Source organism: Sphaeramia orbicularis, chromosome 9 (genome assembly GCF_902148855.1).
Source record: "Sphaeramia orbicularis chromosome 9, fSphaOr1.1, whole genome shotgun sequence".
NCBI classification, from domain to species: domain Eukaryota; kingdom Metazoa; phylum Chordata; class Actinopteri; order Kurtiformes; family Apogonidae; genus Sphaeramia; species Sphaeramia orbicularis.
Window position 1 is genome coordinate 14333431 of NC_043965.1, and position 24571 is coordinate 14358001.

At 35.9% G+C, this 24571-nt stretch overlaps 1 protein-coding gene across 2 annotated transcripts in view; it reads left to right on the forward strand.

Moving 5' to 3' along the window:
• col27a1b (collagen, type XXVII, alpha 1b) overlaps positions 1-24571 on the forward strand; it is a 114999-nt gene that overhangs the window by 57044 nt on the left and 33384 nt on the right. For both annotated transcript variants that reach the window (XM_030143547.1, XM_030143548.1), the window contains exons 13-32: positions 1662-1715; positions 3459-3503; positions 9136-9189; positions 9379-9423; positions 9624-9677; positions 9823-9876; positions 12601-12654; positions 12814-12867; positions 13738-13791; positions 13913-13957; positions 16055-16108; positions 16337-16381; positions 16548-16601; positions 16831-16884; positions 17130-17183; positions 18753-18806; positions 20666-20719; positions 21159-21203; positions 22201-22245; positions 22441-22494. In XM_030143547.1, coding sequence (XP_029999407.1) covers positions 1662-1715; positions 3459-3503; positions 9136-9189; positions 9379-9423; positions 9624-9677; positions 9823-9876; positions 12601-12654; positions 12814-12867; positions 13738-13791; positions 13913-13957; positions 16055-16108; positions 16337-16381; positions 16548-16601; positions 16831-16884; positions 17130-17183; positions 18753-18806; positions 20666-20719; positions 21159-21203; positions 22201-22245; positions 22441-22494 — 1026 coding nt within the window. The remainder of the gene's footprint in view (positions 1-1661; positions 1716-3458; positions 3504-9135; positions 9190-9378; positions 9424-9623; positions 9678-9822; positions 9877-12600; positions 12655-12813; positions 12868-13737; positions 13792-13912; positions 13958-16054; positions 16109-16336; positions 16382-16547; positions 16602-16830; positions 16885-17129; positions 17184-18752; positions 18807-20665; positions 20720-21158; positions 21204-22200; positions 22246-22440; positions 22495-24571) is intronic.

Consider the following 24571-nt stretch of genomic DNA (forward strand, 5'->3'; position numbering starts at 1 on the left):
ATTTAAGCCATTAGATGTGATTACCAGAAGTTACAGACAAAAACAACCACTGGTTTAAAAAAAAAAAAAATCATACGGGGAGACTTTGTTGCATTTAGAAACTTTCCAATTCGTTGTCAACTTTACAGATGTGATGCATTTTTAGATTGTTCCGGGCAGATCATTTAATAAAATAATGTCTCGCCAACCTTGATGAAAATTGTCGTCAATGTGAGACAAAAGACTGGAGGATGCATGTGTTTCTGATCAAACCAAGTAAGTTATTGGCAATTTTGGAAAGAGGCAATTTTTTCCACATTTCCTGCGGGCTTCATGTTGCACCAATTACTTCTTATTACTTTATGTGCATTACACTTAATGTTCTGAATCAGCAGTCTGCCACACAACAATGCTATCTTTGTCATCTGTTGAGGTCTTCTTTTTCCTTCCAGTCCGCAGACAGAGACGAGAGTGTCTTGCTTTCTGCCGTTTATCATTTATCTTTAACCGTAGAGCTCTCCTCCTGTAGGCGAGTGCTCAGCCATGATGCACTGTGGGTTGCGTGTTGACCTTGGCACGCTGTCAAGCACACGTTGAGCGTGTGGCCTCGCGGCTGCATCACGCCTCTTGTTCTGCCTTTATAATGGAATTATGAGCACCAAGCAAAAAAAACGACCCAGTCAGCAGTTCCTGGGCCAAGCAGCTTTATTCGGCCATTTAGGCGAGTCCTGGGGGTTTGGTTTGCGGGCTGCTGAGTGCTCCCTGCCAGCGTGTGCACACATAGACACTTAGTCGCTCACAAACGCTCAGTGGAGGAATTTCCTGCTGGTCTTCCAGGAATGAAATGTTCAGAGAGCATTTGATGGGATTTATTTGGCTTTACTCTGTAGACTTCTGTTTTGGGAAGGACTTTGTTAATCCTGTTGTGTGTGATAGCCTCACTGGCAAACCATGTAATATCTAAATAAATCAAAAATCAAAACATCCAAATGGGAATATGTGAAGGTGATAGCCACACTGTTTCCCTTCTAGTTACATGACCACTAAGGGTGTGTATTGGCACGAATCTGGCAATACGATACAAATCACAATACTAGGATCACGATACGATATATCACGGTATATCATAATACTGTTAAAAAGGCATTCTTCTGTTTGTTTCTTTTTTAAAAGGATTATTTCGTGGAAGAATTGAATTACACCAGAAATATGCACAAATACTAAACACATTTTTATTTGATCACAACATGATCTAATGCTATATCACAAAATTTTCTTGTGTTAAAACTTAAATTATATTTTACAGACATTACAGATTAAGATCCTGCTCAAATGTTCATTTTCTATTAGTTCATAACTAAAATCGTAACATTATTTTTGTGCAATCCCACAAGGAACTAACATCTGCCTCTCAGACAGTAAAAAGTGCTTTGAGGACACTTCAAATAACTATTAGTTAATAAAACTGTGTTAAATAATAATAAATAAAATATAAACAATCAAGAAAAACAAAAAACAAAAATGAACTTCCGCCATATCTGCATTTGAATAAACACCTAAAAACATCAATACAGCACTTCTTAATATCGATACAGTATTGTGAAATGAAATATCGCGATATATTGCAGAACCGATATTTTGTAACACCCCTAATGACCACCCCATTTGTTTTGTGTGCTCAGGGGTTTCCCGGTGACTTTGGAGAGAGGGGACCTCCTGGCCCTGATGGGAACCCAGTAAGTGAAACGATGTCAAATCTCACGTCGTAACTCTTGAACTATCATCAGTGTCTACTTTTAATTTTGCATCACAATTAGCTGAGGTTTCTCCAGACTCAAACAGAAGAAATGAAAAGGAAGTTGAATACCTCCTGATAAGTCAGAAGCAGCTGATGCACTTTGAGCAAATGATTTACTCTTAATTAATTCAATAAGTTAACTGTCGCCTACATCCATTACAGCTAGCTTATGTACTGATTTCTATATGGAGAGTTGTGTTTTTTTTCTGGTTTTACAGCAACAGTGTACACCACTTACCACCATTAGTTTAGAAATGTCATCAGTTAATTTCAACAAGTGACTAGTTCCCAGTACAACACAGACTCACACACATTTCCTGTAAGCAATTAAGCACGTGGAAATCTTATATTTTAAACCTTTAAATTATGATAAGCACATCTAAATGCCTCCTTATAGATAAAGTTATATATATTTTAGTTGTAGTTGTTTTTAACTGAATATATCTTTTGCTGTTTTAGTCATTGTCTTTGTTAACTTGTAGCATAAGATTATATAGTTGTACATAATATGTTGCAGTAACTACCCTTAAAAAACAATAATAATAATAATAATAATAATAATAAAAAATACTCAATTGAGTTTCTTTCATGTAAATGATACAATGTGTTTCATAAAAGAAATAAAGTCATACATGAAGACGACATGCAAAAAAAATCAAATAAGTCAAGTCAAAGTCAACTTTATTATCAGTTTTGCCATATGTACATCACATTCAGAAAACTGTAATTACAAAACTCTGATGCCCCATGGTGCAAAATGAACAGAGTAAAAAAAAATACAAAGAATAGAATATAACTATAAACAGAATATAACTATAATGTAGAATATAACTGTAAACAGCAGGGGTTTGGGGAGACAATAAATAAACAATAAAGGTGCAAAGTTAATCAGATGAGTTTTTGAGTTAAAGTGACATATGCTATATGTGCAATAAAGTAAAATATAAAGTTATTTTCAATAAAACGGAAAATAAGTCTTTATTGAATTGCATTTTCTTCTTTATAGGTCTGTATTAAGTTATCCCAGTGCTCTATTTCATAATGTTTTACAGTAATACTTCTCTTCCTTCTGACTGTGAGTGACTGTGATAAATGTGCACAGACTTTCAGTAACTCACTCAGCTATCATAATCCAACTAATCTGAGCATCAGCACTTTCACTTCTTCCTGTAGCTTGACCTTTACTCTTTGTGACTGACGGGGTCACTGTGAGATTGTGATTGGCTGACCTCCGAGCTCCTTCTCCGGGCCTTATTTCCTCTGCCCGCGGAGGGAAGAGGGGATGTTCCATTTGGCTGAATTCATCTCCTTTCATTCATAGAGAAATAGAGGAGGCGACAGGAAGGCCACACTGGGCTGGGTCATGCATCTCTCCGTTGGATGTGTAACTTGGAGAGGATGTAGGCATGGCATGTGGCTGTGGGCTAGATCATTTGGACAACAAGCATCTCTGTGTGCAAAGTGCCAAGCGCTCACTCACTATACTGAACTGAATGGAGAAATGCATCAGTCAGGATATCAGTGGAAGAATAAAGTAGTAATCAAAGAAAATGGAAAAGAACATGCTGTACACTTACATGTGTGTCTGATTCCTCCCGCTCTTCACCTCTGCCTGACTGTGATTATGTTGCATTTACTCATCATCAGTCTTTTGTGAAAAACTGTTCTTCCTTTGTTTCAGGGTGAACTGGGAGCTCCTGGTCCATGTGGAGTCCCTGGTCTTATTGTGAGTGTCGTAACTTCTTCCTAATTGTATGGCTTTAACCCTTTGATGCATGAATTGAGAACCTCAGTCAAGTGTTTTTATTCCTCTTTAGGCATGAAAAAAACCAGTGTGACTGAAATTTTTTTAATGAACCTATTTTTTATGGAGTTACGGAAATGTCCACTCAGCTGGACACCATGTGTTTAATTTTTGAAGCAAAGAAACATGTATTTAAAATGCAATAACAGAAAGTGATATACTATGTAAAAACATTTTTATTGCCGCTAATCTGATGTTTTCTTACATTTTAGCATACTCTAATACTAGTTATTACTCACTTCAGGGAGATAATATGCAAAAAAAAAAACTTTTTGTTTAAGAAAACTGTTAATTACAGTCTAAAAACAACTAGCAATTGATTTACACTCAAACGTGTTACTATAGATCAGGTTTATGAAGAACAGCAAAGTTACAGTAATGGTATGAATTACAGTGTATGAGATGGTCCAAATATTTGCAATATGAGATATGCACATAAAACAACAAAACCCATGAATATACAAGATAACAGCTGTAGAATAACTGTCGTCTATAGTGACCACTATGCATGAAAGGGTTAATGTTCACACATTTCACATTTTGAAGGTTTTTCTTTTTTTTTTAATATGTCGCATATTCTGTCCATTTTACTCCCCTTTCTTACCACGTATAAAAGACTTTATTACCAAGGCTTTAAAGATCAATCAATTATTCTACGAGTTTCAAAAGTCAGAACAGAACTGGGAAAGAAAGAAAGCCTTTAAAGGTTCTGCTCCCACTGCCTGGAACAACCTACAAAAGGAGAGTAAACTAAAGGAACTGGTCTCTTTAAAGACATTCAAAGTCATTTTAAATTAATGGGAAAATGATAAATCTTGATGTAGATGTTTTTCTAATTGATTGAATCAGGTTCGGCTTTGAGATGCTTTTAAGGAACATTGTTGTTATACTTTTACTACCTTTTAAATTTTTGATGGTGTTTAATATGTATGTTCTTAGTTTAATGTTTTATGTATGGTTTTAGAACTGACTTTTATTGTGTTTTATGTATATTTTTAGTGTGGATGTATGGCTGTGATTTCTATTTGGTGTATCTTCTGCTGCTGTTGCTGTTTTGGTCAGGACACTCTTGAAAAAGAGATTTTTAATCTCAATGAGCTTCCTGGTTAAATAAAGGCTAAGTGAAAACATTATGACATTATCAAGTAAATACAGAAACATATTGGATTCACTAAAGAAAAACAGATGACATCATCGACATCCTGATCTCGTCATTTCAACAAAAGATCTCGAAGTTTTGAGAAAAGTTCAAACCCTCTTATAAATCAATCAAATCAATCAATCAAATATTATTCATATAGCACCACAACATAACAAAAGTTATCTCATGATACTTTACATTTAGAGCTGGTCTAAACCAGTTTCTTAAAGTAGTGATATTTTACTTTTTTAAATGGAATTATGCATTTTAAAACATTTCCCTGTGGTCTGCATAAACTGTAAATGCTATGCTTGGGTCTGAATTCTTCATTTATTAAACTCCACAGGTCCATCTTCAACCCTATTTTTGAGTAATGACACCAGAAAGGTCATTTTGAGCGCTGGCCCTTTAAATACACTTGACCCCACCCCCTCCAGGTTGTTGGCTGTGCGCTCTGTCCTGTTCAGCCACTTGTATTCGTTAATACAACCAACAACTGAACATTTTAAGTAATCGGCTCAAAGTTTGGACATATTTTTAGTTTTTACTACAGCCACTACTGCCGATACACAACTATGGCGTACTTGGAGAAATGTTCGTCGGAAGTCTTGACCTTATATGTGCAAATGTTGTGACGTAGCTAGTTATAGACGTACCAAATTAAGCAGGAATTAAAACAGGTTGTAGAAATCCACTCGATTTTTGCCAAAATGAATATAAAGATAGCTTTGCAGCACCGGGAGGGTTCAAATTCAACCTTTATGAACTATTAGGGTCCAAATACACAAATAAATGAACCAAAGACTAATAAAAGTGGGTTTAGTTAAATGTGACCCCTTTAAGTGAATTCACAGACACCAGCAGAATCCTCCAGGAGCAAACACTTGGTGACAGTGGTGAAGAAAAACTTCCTTTGAACAGGCAGAAACCTGGAGCAGACCCTGACTCCTGGAGGATGGATGTCAGCCCTGAACAGTTGGGGTAAAAGAGAGAGAGATAAAGGCAGAAAAGGAGAGAGAGAGAGAGATTGGGGGGGGATAGGGGCGGACATGGATGCACAGTAAACTGAACTATAACTGTTAAAAACTAGAATTGCTGTTATTAATATAACTACCAATAACTAGTACAAATACCCATAACTGTTAATACTACTACTTCAAATACAAGTACTGACAGTGGATATACTACTACTGCAGCTGTTGGTACCAATAATAGAAACCACTACCATTCATGCAACTACACTACAAACAAAAAGTTAAGGATATTTTTAATTTTTGGGCTATTTTTTATTTTTTTTTTCAGTTGGGATTCTTGCACAGCACTTTTACTTTTTTTTGTGTGAATTGAATTTAAACACATTTTTTTAATGAACAGACATACAGGGTGGGGAAGCAAAATTTACAATATTTTGAGGCAGGGATTGAAAGACAGTGTATGACCAATTAGTTTATTGAAAGTCATGAGAATTTATTTGCCACAAGAAAATTTACATCATAGAAAATGTTTTTATTCCATGTGTCCTTCTTCTTTCTCTGTAACTGCCTTCACACGCTTCCTGAAACTTGCGTAAGTGTTCCTCAAATATTGGGGTGACAACTTCTCCCATTCTTCTTTAATAGTATCTTCCAGACTTTCTCGTAATAGTTTTGCTCATAGTCATTCTCTTCTTTCCATTATAAACAGTCTTTATGGACACTCCAACTATTTTTGAAATCTCCTTTGGTGTGACGAGTGCATTCAGCAAATCACACACTCTTTGACGTTTGCTTTCCTGATTACTCATATGGGCAAAAGTTTTTGAAAAGGTATGGATAATAGTGTTAGGTATGATTATGACATCAATATATGTTTGGTTTCAAAACAACTGACGTAGTGCCTGCTGAGAAAAAACAACTAAATGTCCATTGTAAATTTTGCTTCCCCGCCCTGTAGTTTTATTTACAAATGGCAAAAATGATCAAAAAAGAGAGAGAAAAAAAAGAAATATCCTTAACTTTTTGTTTGTAGTGTATATGATAAACACTATCACAACTATATGAACTAAAGATGCATGACAATACTGTGAAAACTACACTCCGTTAGTACTTGTACTTTATTTTATGTCAGTGTTCTGCTTATTTTTGTCCACATTATTGTTTTGTTGGTTTTTATTTGTCGTATAGTTTTTATGTCTCCACACTGTGATAGCTCTGACACAGACTTTTCTGTTTTGTTTCTGTCCGTCCTAATTTTGTGGTTATGATGTATGAAGAATGCCCTCAGGGAATATTTGCAGATTTGAGCCAGATATTCATTTGAACTCATGGATGAATTGATTAGAGTTTGGAGGTAAAGGTCAAGTTCACATAGACCTCACAAAAACGATTTTGGCCATAAATCAAAAAATTTCCACACTAATTAGGAGGAACTTTGACCTGAATATGTAATAGGATAAAGTGATGAGGTTATATGTTTGACAGTTCCCATTTTTCTCCCCGTCTGTGGTCTCCTCTACCTCCAGGGACTACTGCACCTTCACCAGTAGTCTACCCGAAACACATAGAACTAAAATAAAAATGTTTTGATTATATGTAAGTAAAGCAGTGCAATGTGAGGAAGGCCGATAGAGCTAACATTAAAATGAGAATGAAAATTGGAAAATATTTTGTTGGAAAAACATAATAAGATTTTTTTATAACACCAAAGATCAAAAAGGCTTCACTATCATTACCTCAGCCCTGTTGAAGGTTTTGTGGTGAGCAGGATGAGGGACATGCATATGTTTTTTGGCAGTGCACAAAATTACCTCAATATTGGAATAATATCAGTGAAGAATTTGGAAAAATATTGCAATACGAAGTACCAAGGACATGTTCTGTGCTACATTTGGGTCATTTAACTGGAAAAGACATACCAAGTAAGGATAGATATTTGATTAAAATCTTCTTGGTAGTGTCAAAAAAAAAAAAAAAAAAAGCCATCACATGAAAATGGTGTAAACAGGAACCCGCCCTACCCTAAATAATTAGACATTGTGGAAGAAATTCACAACACAGAGAGACTTATATCATACGACTACAGCAAGCAACATGCGAAGATTGATGGAAAAAGTGGACAATATACAGGACGACAACTGACACTATGTTCTAAGTCAGGGGTCTCAAACATGTGGCCCGGGGCCCAAATGTGGCCCACCAAAGGTTCCAATCCGGCCCCTGGGATGTTTTTGCCAAGTGCAAAAATTCCACAGTCTTGAATTGAATGAAGCAAAAAAATTTTTTAGCTTGAATTAAGGAAAAAATCTTGAATTTAGCAAAAAAAAAAAAAAAAATTAATTAAGTAAACAAATGTTAAATTAAGCCAAAAAAATCTCAAATTTAGCAAAACATCTTAAATTAAGCAAAAAATCTTGAATTAACAACTTCAATTTTTTTCTTTGTTTTATTGCAAAAAATAAATTATGAAAATATTTACATTTACAACCTATCCTGTAACAATAAAACGTGAATAACCTGAACAAATATGAACAACCTGAAGTGTCTAAAGAAAATTAAGCACAATTTTAACTATTTTCTGCCTGTTACTAAGTGTTTAGTGTCTTTATAGATCTGATCCATGATGCACATGTAGAAATGATAAGTTGAGGCAGAATATTGTTAAAATTGCACTTATTTTTCTTAAGAAATTTCAATTTTTTCAGGTTATTCACATTCTTTATAAAAGTAAGTATTTTCATAATTTAATGGTGTGTTTTTTTGCACTAAAACAAAGACAAAAATTTGGAGTTGTCATTATTTATAGGTTATAATGCTATTATTTTACTGGTTCGGCCCGCTGGAGATCAAATCGGGCTGAATGTGGCCCCTGAAAGAAAATGAGTTTGAGAGCGCTGTTCTAAGTGTTTGTGTTGTATAATCTCAAAAATGAAATGATAAAATATAAGTTAAAAAAAAAAAAAAAAGAGAATGAATATTTCACTGGCGACATCTGTGTTACAATAGAGATGACACTGCCTCAACGAGCTGTGATAATCCTGGTTCCACTGGCTTTGATTCATGCTCGGCTTCTCAGAAATTCACCGAGCACTCGTAGAATTTATAAGAGTCTGGACAGATGGTGATAAATGTGGGAGCTGCATGCCAAACGCTGGTACTGAATACACCAAAGTCACCTTGTTTATTACTCTCTGGTCCTTGATTTTAGTGAAATAATCTTATAATAGCATTATGTTTCTGTTCTGAAGTCAGATTTTAATTAAGTATATGCACTTTTTTGGTCGCTTGTACTGACATTAGAGTATAACATAAAACACCCAGTCCTAGTAGTGGTAGCAGCTGATAAAATAATGACAAAGAATCTGTACTATTTAGGGTTTTTATGAGCTTATATACACATTTAGCTCTAAATAGATTATTCATTTGTTGTCAATGACAGGGAGACATGGGTCCCGTTGGTATGATGGGCTTACCAGGACTGCCAGGACTCAAGGTAAATTACATGGTTTTGCTGTGTAGTTCAATTACTGTTGTTATATTTCTGGCTATTATTGTTTGTTTGTCTTTAAATACTCATTCAGATGCTGTCAGTCAACCAGAGACATGACTGCTGTTGGGATGCGATTAGTTTACTTTGTATTAATAGCTGTTTTTTGTTGTTTTTGTTGTTGTTGCTTCCAAGGGAGTACCAGGAAACCCAGGAGAACCAGGACTGAAAGGTGATAAGGTGATCTGCTTATGTCTTTCTTAGTCCTAACTTTCCTAAATCCAAACGCATTACGCTCATATCTGTGACTCTGGACAAAGCTGACACATACAACAAAGCTATAATTTATGACTTGTGTTATATCTTTGCTGTGGGGTGTTTTGAGTGAATAGCTCTGGTTATTTTTATCTGATCATTCATCCAGTTTTGTGTTTTCCCAGGGGGATGTGGGCATACCAGGAGAACCAGGGGAGAGTGGATTCCAAGGGGACAAGGTATTTTTTACTCCGAAACTCCCTAAAATAATAGTTGTTCTTTTAGTATCTTGTATTTTGTTTGTTTGGATTCATTTCTGTTTTGTGATTAACCTACTTTTTTATACTCTTTGGTCTTTAAACTTTGTTGGCTGTTCTGGTACAGGGTATCCGTGGCTCACCTGGGTTGCCAGGTCCGTGTGGAAAACCTGGACCACAGGTACTTTCTATCCTTAATAAGTTGAAAACTAGCACCAACATTGTTGATTAGCATAGTCTGTGGTATGCAAAGTCAGTACAAGGATGCATTAGATCAGGGATGTCAAACTCATTTTAGTTCAGTTCTACATTCAGCTAAATTTGATCTGAAGTGGGCCGAACCAGTAAAATAATAATATAATAATATATAATATATATATTTAATGTGAACTCCAAACTTGTCTCTATGTTTTAGAGCGAAAAAAGTTAATTTACATTATGAAACGGTTTACATCTACAAAGTATCCTTTCAAAAGATGTGAATAACATGAACAAACTCAAAAAAATATGTGTAATTTAAACAATTTCATGCCTCAGTTTATCATTTACACATGTACATTATAACTTACAGATCACAGTGGATCTACAGATACACAAAACATTTAATAACAGACAGAAGATTGGTAAAATTACACTTACTTCTCTTAAGAAATTTCAGGTTGTTCATATTTGTTCAGGTGATTCACATTTTTTGCAAAATTATACTTTGTTTTAGTGTAAATACATGAAAATATTTACATTTACTAAGAGAAAAATTTGGAGTTGTCATTATTTATATGTTATTATGATAGTATTTCACTGGTCCTGCCCACTTGAGATTGAATTGGTCTGATGTGGAACCTGAACTAAAAGGATTGTTAATATCTTTGTATAGTTTTTGCATTTTACAAATTCATCCCAATGGCCGGACTGGACCCTTTGGCCGGCCAGATTTGGCCCCCGGGCCGCATGTTTGACACCTGTGCATTATATCTTGCATTTAAGTGTAAAAGCACAGTGGTTGGTTTATAGAGTACCTGGTCCTGGATGTACCAGGATAAAACACTAGTATTTGAAAGAAACAGGTCTGAAATATTCAACTGTTCCAAAGCAAACTGGCATAAACAAACCCTAAAAGATCATTTAAAGGCAAATTCCAAGTGTGAATTTAGTTCAAACTTTAGAGGGGTCAATATATAATTGAGGAACTTTTTGAGTTACTTTTACAGGGTAAAATAGTTGACAAGTGTAGTTGACATTTTTCCAGTTTTATGGTCCAAAATCAACATAACCATAACACCACATGGCATTTTTACAGAAAGACCCTTTTAAATATCATATATACAACAGAGTAAAATTGAATTTATTAATAGATATTGTAGTAACACTAGTAACATAAGAGTGCGATAAATACACACTTGACTCACACGCTACTTTATATTAAATAACTAAGAAAGAGGAGAAAGAACATACCTTGGAGTCTTGCCAGTATTTTCTTCTGGAGGAAATGACATCATGTGGAGCAGGTCATGTGATTTGGAATTAACACACTTCCTTGAGATGTGTTTTTGTAATGGATAACGTAGATGAAAGTGATTTATCGGACACAGATACAATTTGTTATTTTCCGTATAAAATTTGATATATTGCCAAAAAATAAATATCTGTCATGATTATCTCAACTTTATTAAAAGAACACAATCAAAACAATGTTTGAATAAGCTCACTTTATTATTGTTCAGCTAATAAGAAGGTGGTTGTTATTAAATTTGGACAGTTGTTTAGTTGACATTTTAGTATATCTAGTCATTTATTAATTATTTATTAATTATTTGTTAATAAGTGATTGTTTCTGGAATTAAATAATTATGGAATTTTTAAAGACATGATCATAATGAACATAAAATACATTAGTTTTTTTTTTTTTTTTTTACTTTTAATAAAGATATATACAAGATATATCCCATGGACTTCAACAGTCCCTCCTCAATTATACATTGACCCAGAGGTAAATCGGCAAAGTTGGCAGTGTTGTGTTCTGAAGTGCTCTTAATATTTTCAGTGTCCTATGATCTCATTGGAAATCCTAGTTTGAGAAACAAGTGGCTGTCCCTGACTCGTCAAAACCTTTTCTACTGTGATTCCCACATACACATTTCTCGGAGGCACATGAAACAGTTGTTTTGTTTTATTTACGTTTTATCTTTATTGTCCAGTTTTACAGCACATGATGCTGACGAATATCAGGGGAAAAATCCCTACCCCCTCACAGCAGCTCTGTCCTTTTGTACTAATCACACACTATGCGTAATGACAGACATTTTTATGCCATGTCACGTCACTAGAAACAAACATATCACAGTTCACTGAATATCCGCACTGCTTTTGTGATGCAGTGTGTGCAGTAGTTTTGCTTCTGATTGAGTCTTTACAATAGTTTCATTATAGCTGTTAAATGTCTGTTTTTATCTCCTTCCTCTCTCTGATTAGTCAAAATCCTCTGTTACAGACTACATTTTTTAAAGTCTGAACACAGAATTGACAAGAGTTACAGTCTAGTTTACTCCCACAAATTTGGTATCCACGTCCAATAGTCCAAAAGCATTCTCTTCTCCCCTTCAGTAATTTTGACCCTGAATACAACTTATGCACTTAATTAGAAACCTGATGAATTCAAAGTAATAAATACATAATAAATCTGAATCACTGAACATTAAACCCAAAGCAATTAATCAAAATATACAGAACTGACTATGAAACTGTCATAAATACAGTATTTACCATTTTAAAGGTATTATTTCCCTTAAAATCAGTTTTTCCAGTCTAGAAGTGTAACTGCCTAAACAGACTGGAAAATATCAGTGTTTAATTGGTTAAACCAGTCTATCTCTGCCATTAATATTAATGTGTTTTGTAACATCCTCAGGGTATTGTTGGTGAGAAGGGCCCTGATGGTTTACCCGGTCCTCCTGGACCAGAGGTAGGATGTGTTTTATTAAATAAGTCTTGTGTATTTTACTGAGTAAGTGCTGCATGTTAAACACAACATAAATGCATTCATTTGACTGGGTCTTATACTGTGTAATAACACACAGCTGTACTGGAGGTGACGTTGCAATTCAATGTGTCCTTTTCACAGGGCTTTCCAGGTGACATTGGCCCACCAGGACAAAACGGCCCTGAGGGACCCAAGGTCAGTAGAGCGATATTAACTGTTAAAGGCAAACGTAGAGCAAAATGTGTTTTTTTGTGGCTTCAGAGGGAGCTGTGGGAACACCGTAAACACCTTATGTGATGCTGTTTGAGACAAAGTCACTGGGGCTGAAAACTACATGAAAAGTAATGACTCGTATCTGGGTTTGGAAGTTGATTTGTACCTCAATTTTCATCTTGAAGCTACAACCTTGAGGCTATTTATATATTTAAATTACAATTATTTTAAAAAATATAAAAATTAATCCACGGTAACCATAGTTGGTTATAATGAAATAAGTGCTACATCAAAAAAGGGGGGCAGCCATGACCTAGAAGGCTGGTGTCAGCTTGTGACTCAATAGCTGCCAGTTCGATTCCCTGGAGGAGAGTTGTTGGCTGATGTGCCTTTGAGCAAGGCACTTGACCCCCCAACCCATTTGCTCCCTGGGCGCCTGATGTGGCGAGCCAGTTGGTTCTAGTGTGCAGTGTGTGATGCATGATGTAGTGATGGGCTAAAAAGCAAAGGGCCAGTTTTGGTGTGTGGTGCATGTGCACGACCACATGTGTGAACTCTACTGACAAAGATTCCTAATTTTACTTTAATATGTGTGTGTTTTTATATCTTTGGGTTTTATGTGTTGTTTTCTTACTTGCTGTTTTTAATCACCTTTTACATGTTTCTTTTGTAATGTTTTAAATGTGTTTCTTTTTCCTTGTCCTGTGTGAAGCACCTTGACTTGCCTTGTTGCTGAAATATGCTATACAAATAAACTTGCCTTGCCTTGCCTTAATTCTTAAATCAATCTTTCCACAAATAAGTAATCGAACACAAGAGGTGAAAGTTGACTGTCAATACTGTTATCCACAGGGGAAGCAAGGGACAAGAGGTCTCCCAGGTCCAAGAGGAACACCTGGACTTCAGGTAGGGCTACGTTCGGTGTACTGATATTGTTGTTTTCTGTATTTGTGAGAACAACCAAAAACTAAATTAAAAAAAAAACTATTGTTCTTCCCCTGACATTTTGTGACAATTTTCCTGTCAGGGTGATGAAGGACCTGTTGGGCCAGCTGGACCGGCTGGGCTCGAGGTGAGTGCTGATTGGAGAAGCCCTGCCTATCAAAACCTGTAAGAAACATAATAGCACTGTTATCATATAGGATCCACACACCACATTTCAGCACAGAACACACAGCGGAGCGCCACTCGTCTTTACAAGGGTAACTATGGCCTGTTTTTGACCAGTAAGCACTTTGGCTCACAGTTGTCCCCATTGTTCTAAAGCGGTTTTGAAAGACTTCCTATTGGACATTGTGTTTTCATATTACCAGATTGGTCACGAAATTGGTATGTTCTTATTTTTTTGGCCTGAAATGTCACACACAAACACTCACTGAGAAAAGGAGTGATCTTTAAAGGTCAAACTGAAAGATGCTTGTCATATATCAAGATGACAATACAAGACCAAGACTGACAATGATGCATCATATTTATATGTGTAAGAGACGTATGAGGACAAAAATAAAGGGACACTTGATCACTGTCACTTAGATAATGTCATAAAAATACCTTGTAACTAGACATTATGTAAAAACATTATATACACATTATATAATAACTTGTAGTTCACTTCATTATGTAACAACACCTACATTTTGTAATAATACACAGCCTAAATGAAATATGTAGTTTTTCAGGTTGTAAAACACAGTTCAGTGGTTATCACAAATTACTGTAGTAAGATTTATAGCAACTGCAACAAAAACATTTTGATGCTGTCAAAAAGACCATGACTTAAGTGCACCATGTTAAAAATAAAAATAGGACCAATGACCCTGTATCTCACTGGCATGTTCTCTCAATAATCAGTTGAATTTGTAAGGTTGTCAGGTTTTGTTGCTATGTTAGAGTCCTTGAGTCTTGATGCAAGAGATCAATCTCCCAATAGAGGTGGGTGGTAATTTCACTGGAGGATGATTCAACTAATTAAATGAAAGTCTATGTATGACTTGCTATCTTTACTCAGTCGTAACTATATTGATATCTACAACCATTTACATGTTATAAGCCATCAAAATATGGCTCATTATAAGTAAAGGCACATTTTAAATATTTCAAAAAACTTCTCAAAACTGTGAGCAAACTTTGTAGAGGTTGTCTCCAAGAAGCCATATGTAAACTTTGAAATTAGTGAGAGAAGATGTTTGAAGAAATTGATAAACAACAAAGATGAAGATGTCCACGGACATAACACCTTCACAATCAGCCGATGAGCTAAAAATGAGTTTTATAAGGATTTGTAAGATAATGTGTCAATTTAAATTAAGATAAGGTTCAACTGTAGTGGTGTTCTAATTTAATGTTTAGGGCAAATAATTTAGCTTAAATATTAACATACAGATGATGACTAGTTGCTTTTTTACATAATGCACTGTAGTGTTAGGTTTTCACCATAAAAAATGCAACTCTGACTCATTTTATAATAACCACAGCAATAGTTGATAATGTTTAACAAAATACAAGGAAACATATTGCCTTGAATCTGTGTATTAGAAAATGCAGTTTGTTACATAAGGAAGTGAAGTGACATTTTCGTGACATATATATATATATATATATATATATATATATATTTTTTTTTTTTTTTTTTTAACACATAAGGTGATGTTATGTTGCTTCACAATCTAACTATAGGATATAAGGGTGAAGAGGCAGGCGAACCAAACATGGATTTTATAAGAGACAAACAGATGGGTGCGATTGTTACCCATTATAGGTAGAATCCACAGTGACTAGTGTGATCCAAAAGGAGTGTTTGTCTGGAGTCATCCCAGGCTAAATAACAGAGAAGACAGAACTTAAACTTCCTGTTTTTGCTGTGGCTGAATCCAGCCTCCCCAAAGTGCAACCCACAAGTGATTACTGAAAACAAACAAAAATGAGCCCATGACTTTTGTGACTAATAAGCAGGCTTTGATGCTGCAAACGGCTCTTTGTTTTATGGATCATTAGATTTCTTAAAGGGAGGTTTTTGTTTTGGCATCAGTTGTTGGTTTGTTCGCTTCCTCGGCCTCTCGAGGGACAGCACACTCACAGACTGCACCTTTTGCATCAGATATACAGAGAGTCGTGTTTGTTCTGTGGAGCCGCAGTATACTTCTCTGTGTCATTCTTGCTTTCTGTTCAGGGCAGACCTGGGAGGCAGGGATTCCCTGGACTGACAGGCCCAGATGGACTCAAGGTCAGACCTAAAAGGCACACCTCCACCCCTAAACCACTGTCATCCTTAACGGAACATTCTCTCTCTGGCACTCATTTATGATAATGTATCATCAGAATATGTGTAAATTAGATGTTAATTCTCTGTTACAACAGGGGAATGGCCCTCCAAGCACATTTAGACTAATTTGAACTTAAAACGAAAGGCATGAATAAGTTTGTGATATGCTAATTGGCTGCTTTGCTGTAGGGTGAGACCGGGATAACTGGCGAGGTCGGAAAGCTTGGCGAGAGGGTAAAGGCTTTTTTCTTGTCTTTCTACTGATTTCTGTTTTATGCTCAGTGTGTCTGTTTTCCTCATGTCCCAGAGCTGTGCAGCCTATTGTGAGAAATGTAACATCAATTAAACTATATTCATTAAAGGCAGTTAGGACAGCATATTGTCTTGACTTTTACCCCAGGGACTGCCTGGTTTCATCGGGCCGATTGGAGAGATGGGCATCGCTGGAGAAAAGGTTAGCACATTCCCAAACTTAGTAGATATGACAGTTTGTTTTTCTCCAGCAACATTTGTTTAAATGTGGTGGGACAGTTAGACAGCTAATCAATTTAATTTAATCAGTTTATCTGTGCTAAACACTGACTGTCACCACTTAAGATGAGAGAATCTGCTGCTCTTCATAAATTAAAAAGCCCTTCTTGTTCTGAACTGATGAATAGACTAAACTGTTTTGTTTTTTTCAGGGGGATCGAGGGAAAACAGGTGCCCCGGGGCCACCAGGGGAACCGGGGCCGATGGTAAGGAGTAAGTTTGGACTCTGTCTCGTACCGGGGGCCCATTCAGTCCTACATATTCTATGTAAGGGATGCGGGTGTTATGTGGTTGATAAAGCAATTTTTTTTTTTTTCGAATGAGTAGTTGATGCAAGACCATTTTAGCAAAGTTAGACTGTATATCCAGCTGGTGAACAACATGAGAACTGACCTATAATCTCTTTAATATCTCATAAATATTTATCATATGAGTGCTGTCTGTTTATCAGGGACACACTGGAATACCTGGAGACAGGGGTCCACCTGGACTGCAAGGGATTCCAGTAAGTTTGCTGTTGCCATTTTCATAATTTGACATTTAAAGGGTACCTGTAGTGAATTTTCATTGCTAACTATTTCAAAAGATCACATATAATACTAGCGGTTCCATTCAGTCACTTGCATCATAGCCCATTGTCAACTACACATGAGTACTAAGTCACTGCTCCATCAGTCAGATATGGTCAGCGACATGTTGCCTCCTTAACGGGCTGTTCCAGCACCGGTAGTGACGCAGACTTGATGTATTATCTGATTACCTGGATGCGGACATGTGCTTTCCACTCAGTCTCGCTCACTGACTGCTGCTTGTTTACTCGCACTTGATCACCCAGAATCAAAGATGGTACATCACTTCTGGCTGGCAATGGCTGCTCCCCATAGATTCTACCCCCACACGTGATTCACATAATAAAAGGTCCAGCGTGGTGCATTTATGACGATTTTTTTTTTTTTTTATCTGAATTTGTGCCTTTCTTGCTTATAAGTAATACACAAAGCACAATTAATGTCGTAAGCATGACCAGTACAGGTACACTTTAAAGTGTGGCAAAACATGATGGACCGCAGAACCAGTGGAGCTATTAGGGTCTGGAACCTACTTTTGACACATCAAACATCCTACTATAATGGACGTTCTGTGTCCGGCGCGTCTTTGTCTGACACGTGTCCTGATGTTGCAGCACGGGAGGGCGTACGTGTGCAATGTCACTGTTGCACCACGGGAGGGCGCTATCATACAATGGCACCATGGGTACAATGCCGCTAGTGTAATAAATGTATGATTCATCAGTGACCCCATCTGTCACACACGAAAACAGAAAGTAACAGCTATGGAAAGATATATTAACTAATATTTATGTGATATGGATTAAATGTTCACACCACGACACTGTTCCCTTCATACTTCATATTAAACAGCCATTTCAGCATTTAGTGGACCTGCTCCAAACTTCACTTTATTATTCATTAGTCTATTTTGTTAAAGGGGTCATATTTTGCTAAATCCACGTTTATTAGTCTTTGGTATATTTATTTGTGTATTTGGACCCTAATAGTTCAAAAAGTTTAAATTTGGATCCTCCAGGTGCTACAAAGCTATCTTTATATTCATTTTGGCAAAAATCAAGTGGATTTCTACAACCTGTTTTAATTCCTGCTTAATTTGTTACGTCTATAACTAGTTACGTCACAACATTTGCACATATAAGGTCAAAACCTCCGACGAACATTTCTCTGAGTACGCCATAATTGTTTGTCAGCAGCAGCGGTTGTAGTCCATACTGAAAATATGTCCAAACTTTGATCCAATTACTTAAAATGTTCAGTTGTTGGTTGAAGGGGACAGAGCAGCACAGCCAACAACCTGGAAGGGGTGGGGCATGAAGTGGCTCATGTGCATTTAAAGGGCCGGCGCTCAAAATGATCTTTCTAGTGTCATTAATTAGAAATAGGGTTGAAGATGGACCTGTGGAGTTGAATTAATGAGGAATTTTTAAAATGCATAATTCCATTTTTTAAAAAAAAAAGCAAAATATCACTCCTTTAAGGACATCTATAACTTTCACATTCAGGGACCCCCTGGTTCGCGTGGATCCATCGGCATCAGAGGACCCAAAGGCAGAAGGGTGAGTAATTCGAATCTGTTTTAAGGTTTTATTACTGTATGTGTTACATTATGTAATCTGTGCTAACATTCTGGCTTTTTAAATGTTTTTGCTGAACTTTGTCCAGTAAAAAGGCCCACCATATGATTGAGATATACATTTTGAGCAGAAGCAAAAAAAATGTGTTAAAAAAAAAAAAGCTATAATTTTGGCTTTACTGAACTGCTTATAAATTTGCACCGAGCAAAAAACAACTGCAACAACTGGTAGGCCAACGTTTTGCAATTAAATATGACCAAGCATGAAATCTGTGGATAAATTTGTTAAGTATCATTAATATGCTGAACAGCTTGACTAAACATGTTGCTAAAAAAATATTTCTGTGCACGCAAACATGAATAAATTGATCTGTCCTCGAGGTCGACATGTTTCCTGCATTTGCTGGCTTTTCCATAATTGCGTTTTGTACTAATAAAAAATAGCCCATAGTTGCACAGCAGGATCATTGGACTGAATGAATAATTGATCAAAGATGAATAAGTAGTATAATTAAGGCATTTTATTCTGTAGATTGGTTTTACATGGCTCCCCTGATATCACAAGCAGTCACAAATGTAATTTTTAATAACTTTAATTGCTGGAAATTATATCAAGGCTTCGGAAAATAGAATTAAGGCCAGTGGAATTAAACACCAGTTTCCTTATTATACTGTCTGAAGAAACTTCTAACCAGCATGAATAGAGGGAATTAGTAACAATCATTTCTTGTGAGTTTTTTTTTATTTAAAACTTCGAAAACTCATTTATGAAATGCAGTCAGTTCTTAATGTGAAGCATATTAAAATGATTATCCACAGAAAGGACTATTTTTCTAGACCACATTCAATCTGAGGTAAAGTGTCTTTTTAACCTTCAAATGATCCTTTCTCAGAAGAATGCATTACTCTCATTTTATTTTGGGTGTATCCACTGTGCTGTTATATAAACTAGTAGAAAATTGATGGGTTTTGAAGAAGGGCAGTGTCAGGATTTATAATAAATCTGTACTCATATAAATATCAATACCATTAGGTTAAACAGAAGAGGGTTTGTTTCCTGATTTGAAAACAGCAAAAACTTTGAGATCAGTCTTTCTGGGTCTTTGTTACTGAGATTCAAATCACTTCTGTAATGCCATAAAAAGCCATTCCTACAATTGAGTTGTTGAGTTATTAACATCACTTATTAAAATTAGAGAAATAATAATTATTCCCATCATTGCATTGGGGAAACCTCAGTATTATTTCACCACTATGATTTAGTCTGTTAATTATATCAAAGCCACACTGGAAGCTGGAACAGGCCTCATGAGGCTGAATAAGTTATGCACAAAGTCTATATAGAACAGCTTTATATAGGCTGCTTACATGAAAAAGCCACAAAAGACAAACTAGCTTTTTTTTAATGTGTCTTATAAATGAGACATCAGTGAATATTTTTGGTACAATTACAGAGGCGAGGATGAATCAACTGCAGGATTTGTGACCTTTTCAATGCTTTTCTACAATAATCCCAGTGTGCAGCTGATGAATACCACAGTCCCGCTGTGTAATCGTGGAAAGATGCGGACAAAGTCCACACAGTGTGGATATGGGCATGCTGTGGAGCTAATTTGCAGATGCCAAATAGTTGCATAACAGCCACAATCTTTGATGGTGTCTCTGCAATTTAGCCTAAACCAGAGTACACAATAAAACCAAGAGAAGTGCCCCCCAGACTTCAGTATTTGGAAATGACAACATGGAGATTATGAGCCCAAGTTCATTGACTTAATATGCTGCGCTTCAGGATGAAAGTTTTCCAAAGATATTCATCAATCATGACCTTAATTTTTTCTGTAGGGTCCAAGGGGTCCTGACGGTCCAGTGGGGGAGAAAGGGTCCACTGGAATAAAGGTGAGCATATGGTCAATAAGTAAAAATTGACAAAAAAAACAAAAAACAAATCCTTACAGTCTTATAGTGAGCATGGGTTTGTGGGTCTTTGTTGATTACTTTAATTCCAATGCTGACCTGCCTTATAGCAACGTCTGGCCTTCCGCTCCCTAATTATACGCTTCAAATCTGTCTAATGGAAAGCAAAGATAAACAACATGGCAATGAAATAATGGCCCAAGTTTCAGTAGGGAGGAAAAACATGAGAACTTTTCTCAGTATACTGGAATCGATAACAATTTTTAGCATCTAAAGAATCTTTAGAGGATACGCTGTTAACTGAAAATCAAAGGGCCCAAAATATTGATGGTGCTGGAGGTGTTTGGCAGTCAGGAACATTTTAACTCTGTGGAATTGTAGAAAGCTGAATTAAATGAGGTGGATGTTGTTTTCTTTCCAGGGTCCTGATGGCCCACCAGGAAGATTGGGTATCACTGGGGAAATGGTAAGGATAATTAATCCCCTCCATCACAACAATTCTAACATTTTTAACAGTATTAGCAATAATATATGTCAGAGTCGTCTTGATAAGATGGCTTTTCAAACTTTCAAGGTACAGAAATACTGTCTCAGATAACACATTATAGATTAAAACATTTCTCTCAGTGTTTACTGGGTTGACGAAGACTGAACAAACTGTTTTCCTCCACTTTCCTGTCCTGCTCTTTCCACCACTCATCCACACTAAACTCACCCACTAAATCAAAACTCACAACATTTTAAAACAATGTGTATGGCCTAGTAATACTAATGTAGTACTGTCCCAAGTGTGTTTATAGAGTATTTTACCTCAGTGTCAAACACAATGCAGCGAATCAGGATCAACAACCACAACTACCATTTAAAAACTAGAAAAGCACTCGGAGAGCGCAGACCTCCGCCAAGCGCAAAAATTCCCCACATAATCGGTGATACAAATCCTACATTTATTTTTTAAAATAAAATCCGCCTTCTGGATCAGATCTGGATCAGCCTTTGAAATGTGATAGAGGACCCCATTGTCAATTCCTGAGTTAAATTTCATGAGTTTTGGTCAATAATTAAGCGAGATATTGGGAAACGAAAATTTTGGCCCCATTTACCACAATGTTAACGAAAATTTCAAAGTGATCCAGAATCCAGGATTTCTTCCGGATCACCCCCAAAAGTTAATCATTTCTTCCTTATCCCATTTCCAACAAACCCTGAAAATTTCATCAAAATCTGTCCATAACTTTTTGAGTTATGTTGCACACTAACGGACAGACAAACAAACAGACAGACAAACAAACCCTGGCAAAAACATAACCTCCTTGGCGGAGGTAATTACCCATCACATTTGACTAAGTGAAACATTAAACAGTAGTGTTTTAGTTGACAGTTTAGACCAACACTTATTTTGTTATTTCTAAGATTATTTTTACATTGTTTTTTTTATATATTCATATCATTTTTTGCTGCAGGGCAAGCTTGGTGAGCCAGGTGAAGATGGGCCTAAAGGATTTCTGGTAAGTTACTGGAACTAAGAAAGGTCTCTTGTTGGTAAAGCTGGATTTTTTGGGGGGACACAGTTAGGGAACAGTAGTGGATTGGAAAGGCTTATGCGGTTTACTGTTACTTCACCGGGTATTCTAGCATTTCAACATCTGTGTACCACCAGTGTGTGTATGTGTTTTTTTTTTAAATTAATGTTTTCTTTTTAGGGTATTCAAGGACCCTCAGGACCACCTGGAGCCAAAGGAATAGCAGGAGAGCCAGTGAGTCATATTATTTCCCATGAATGTCAACCATTCTGTTTGACCAACCTTGAATTAACAAAGAGCAATTGTACAACAATGTTCTATATTCCCTCTGTCTCGTTTCCTTAACCCTTGATTAGGGATGTAACGATTACCGGTATAACAATAAACCGCTGTAAAATTGCAGACGGTTAGTTTTACCGTTTAAATTCTAATTGTCATGATAACCGTGTTTGATTACCGCACTTTTAGGGGAAAAAACACCTATGTAAAGATCTGTTTTTATGTTAAGATATGCTTTTATTATGTTATTTGGAACCAATATTCACTTTTAAAGTCTTTGAAAAGGTTCGTTAAGCATCTTTGTGTTATTTATGCAATAAAGTATATATATTTTTCAAATCGGATTTTAGATTTTTTTGTGTGTTTTCTGGCCTTTTATGTTTTTATAGTAGGTTAAAGTGAAAAAAATAATAGGCAGATGAGATAGATGAAGTTGTACTCAAAAAAAAAGATACCCAACATGGGTATAGTAAACATTTCTTTATATAGTATATAAAGGCAAAATCAAAAGTACTGAAAAACAGCCAAAATAGGCTCAGACCACCAAGGGTTAATATTTGAATGTTTCTGCCAAAAGAAAGTGCATTGTGCCAATTATTTTATTTTATTTTTTTTTTAAATACAACTTGGTTAAATCAGTTCAGCGTCTGTATTAGTACTTTATGAACATTTTGAGCACAATTTCAATAATACCGCGATAATAATGATAACCGTGATAATTTTGGTCACAATAACCGTGATATGAAATTTTCATATCGTTATATCCCTAATTGAGTTTTAATCATTTTGATATATTTCAGTCACTTCTACAAATTGCTAAATAAACTGACTTTCTGTATCATGTCTCTTTCATCTAATGAACAAAATTAGCCCATAAAAACCCAAACAGCCACTGGAGACCAAAAGCATCTACTGATTTACAATGTGTTATAACTTCTGATCCACTAATCCTATCAATACATGTAAATAATTGGTGTAAAATACAGTTTGTCATCTTTTCATAGTCATTAGATTTGACGTTTGGATGTTCAGAGGCTCCGTAGTGAACGTGGAAACACCATCATCTTCTACAACATTGATTCACCAGTAAAACCCATGGAGTTGGATCAATGACAGTGGATGGACACACTTTTTTTTATGTTCAGTTATTGATATATTTTACTGAAAAAGCCACTTCTTCCATTTTCTCGGTTTCTGATATAACAACCCTCAACTTTAATCTGAGCTTTTATGAACATCTTCATGATCAGTGAATTAAATACAGGAAATTACCTGATTTTCACCAAAAAAAAGCAAAATAAAAAGGATAATATTATAATAAATGGTGATAAATCACTTAAGAAAAGTTAAATATACAGAGTGGGGAAGCAAAATTTACAATATTTTGAGGCAGGGGTTGAAAGACAGTGTATGACCAATTAGTTTATTGAAAGTCATGAGAATTTATTTGCCACAAGAAAATTTACATAATAGAAAATGTTTTTATTCTATGTGTCCTCCTTCGTACTCAATAACTGCCTTCACACGCTTCCTGAAACTTGCGCAAGTGTTCCTCAAATATTCGGGTGACAACTTCTCCCATTCTTCTTTAATAGTATCTTCCAGACTTTCTTGTAATAGTTTTGCTCATAGTCATTCTCTTCTTTACATTATAAACAGTCTTTATGGACACTCCAACTATTTTTGAAATCTCCTTTGGTGTGACGAGTGCATTCAGCAAATCACACACTCTTTGACGTTTGCTTTCCTGATTACTCATATGGGCAAAAGTTTCCGAAAAGGTATGGATAATAGTGTTAGGTATGATTATGACATCAATATATGTTTGGTTTCAAAACAATTGACGTAGTGCCTGCTGAGAAAAAACAACTAAATGTTCATTGTAAATTTTGCTTCCCCACCCTGTAGAGAAAAAATATATTGCAACTGCCACAAAAGTAGCACTGGGTCTTTATGGGTTAAGACAAGTAATGGTTTGAAACCTGCAGCACTAAAATAGGCTCAGACCACCAAGGGTTAATATTTGAATGTT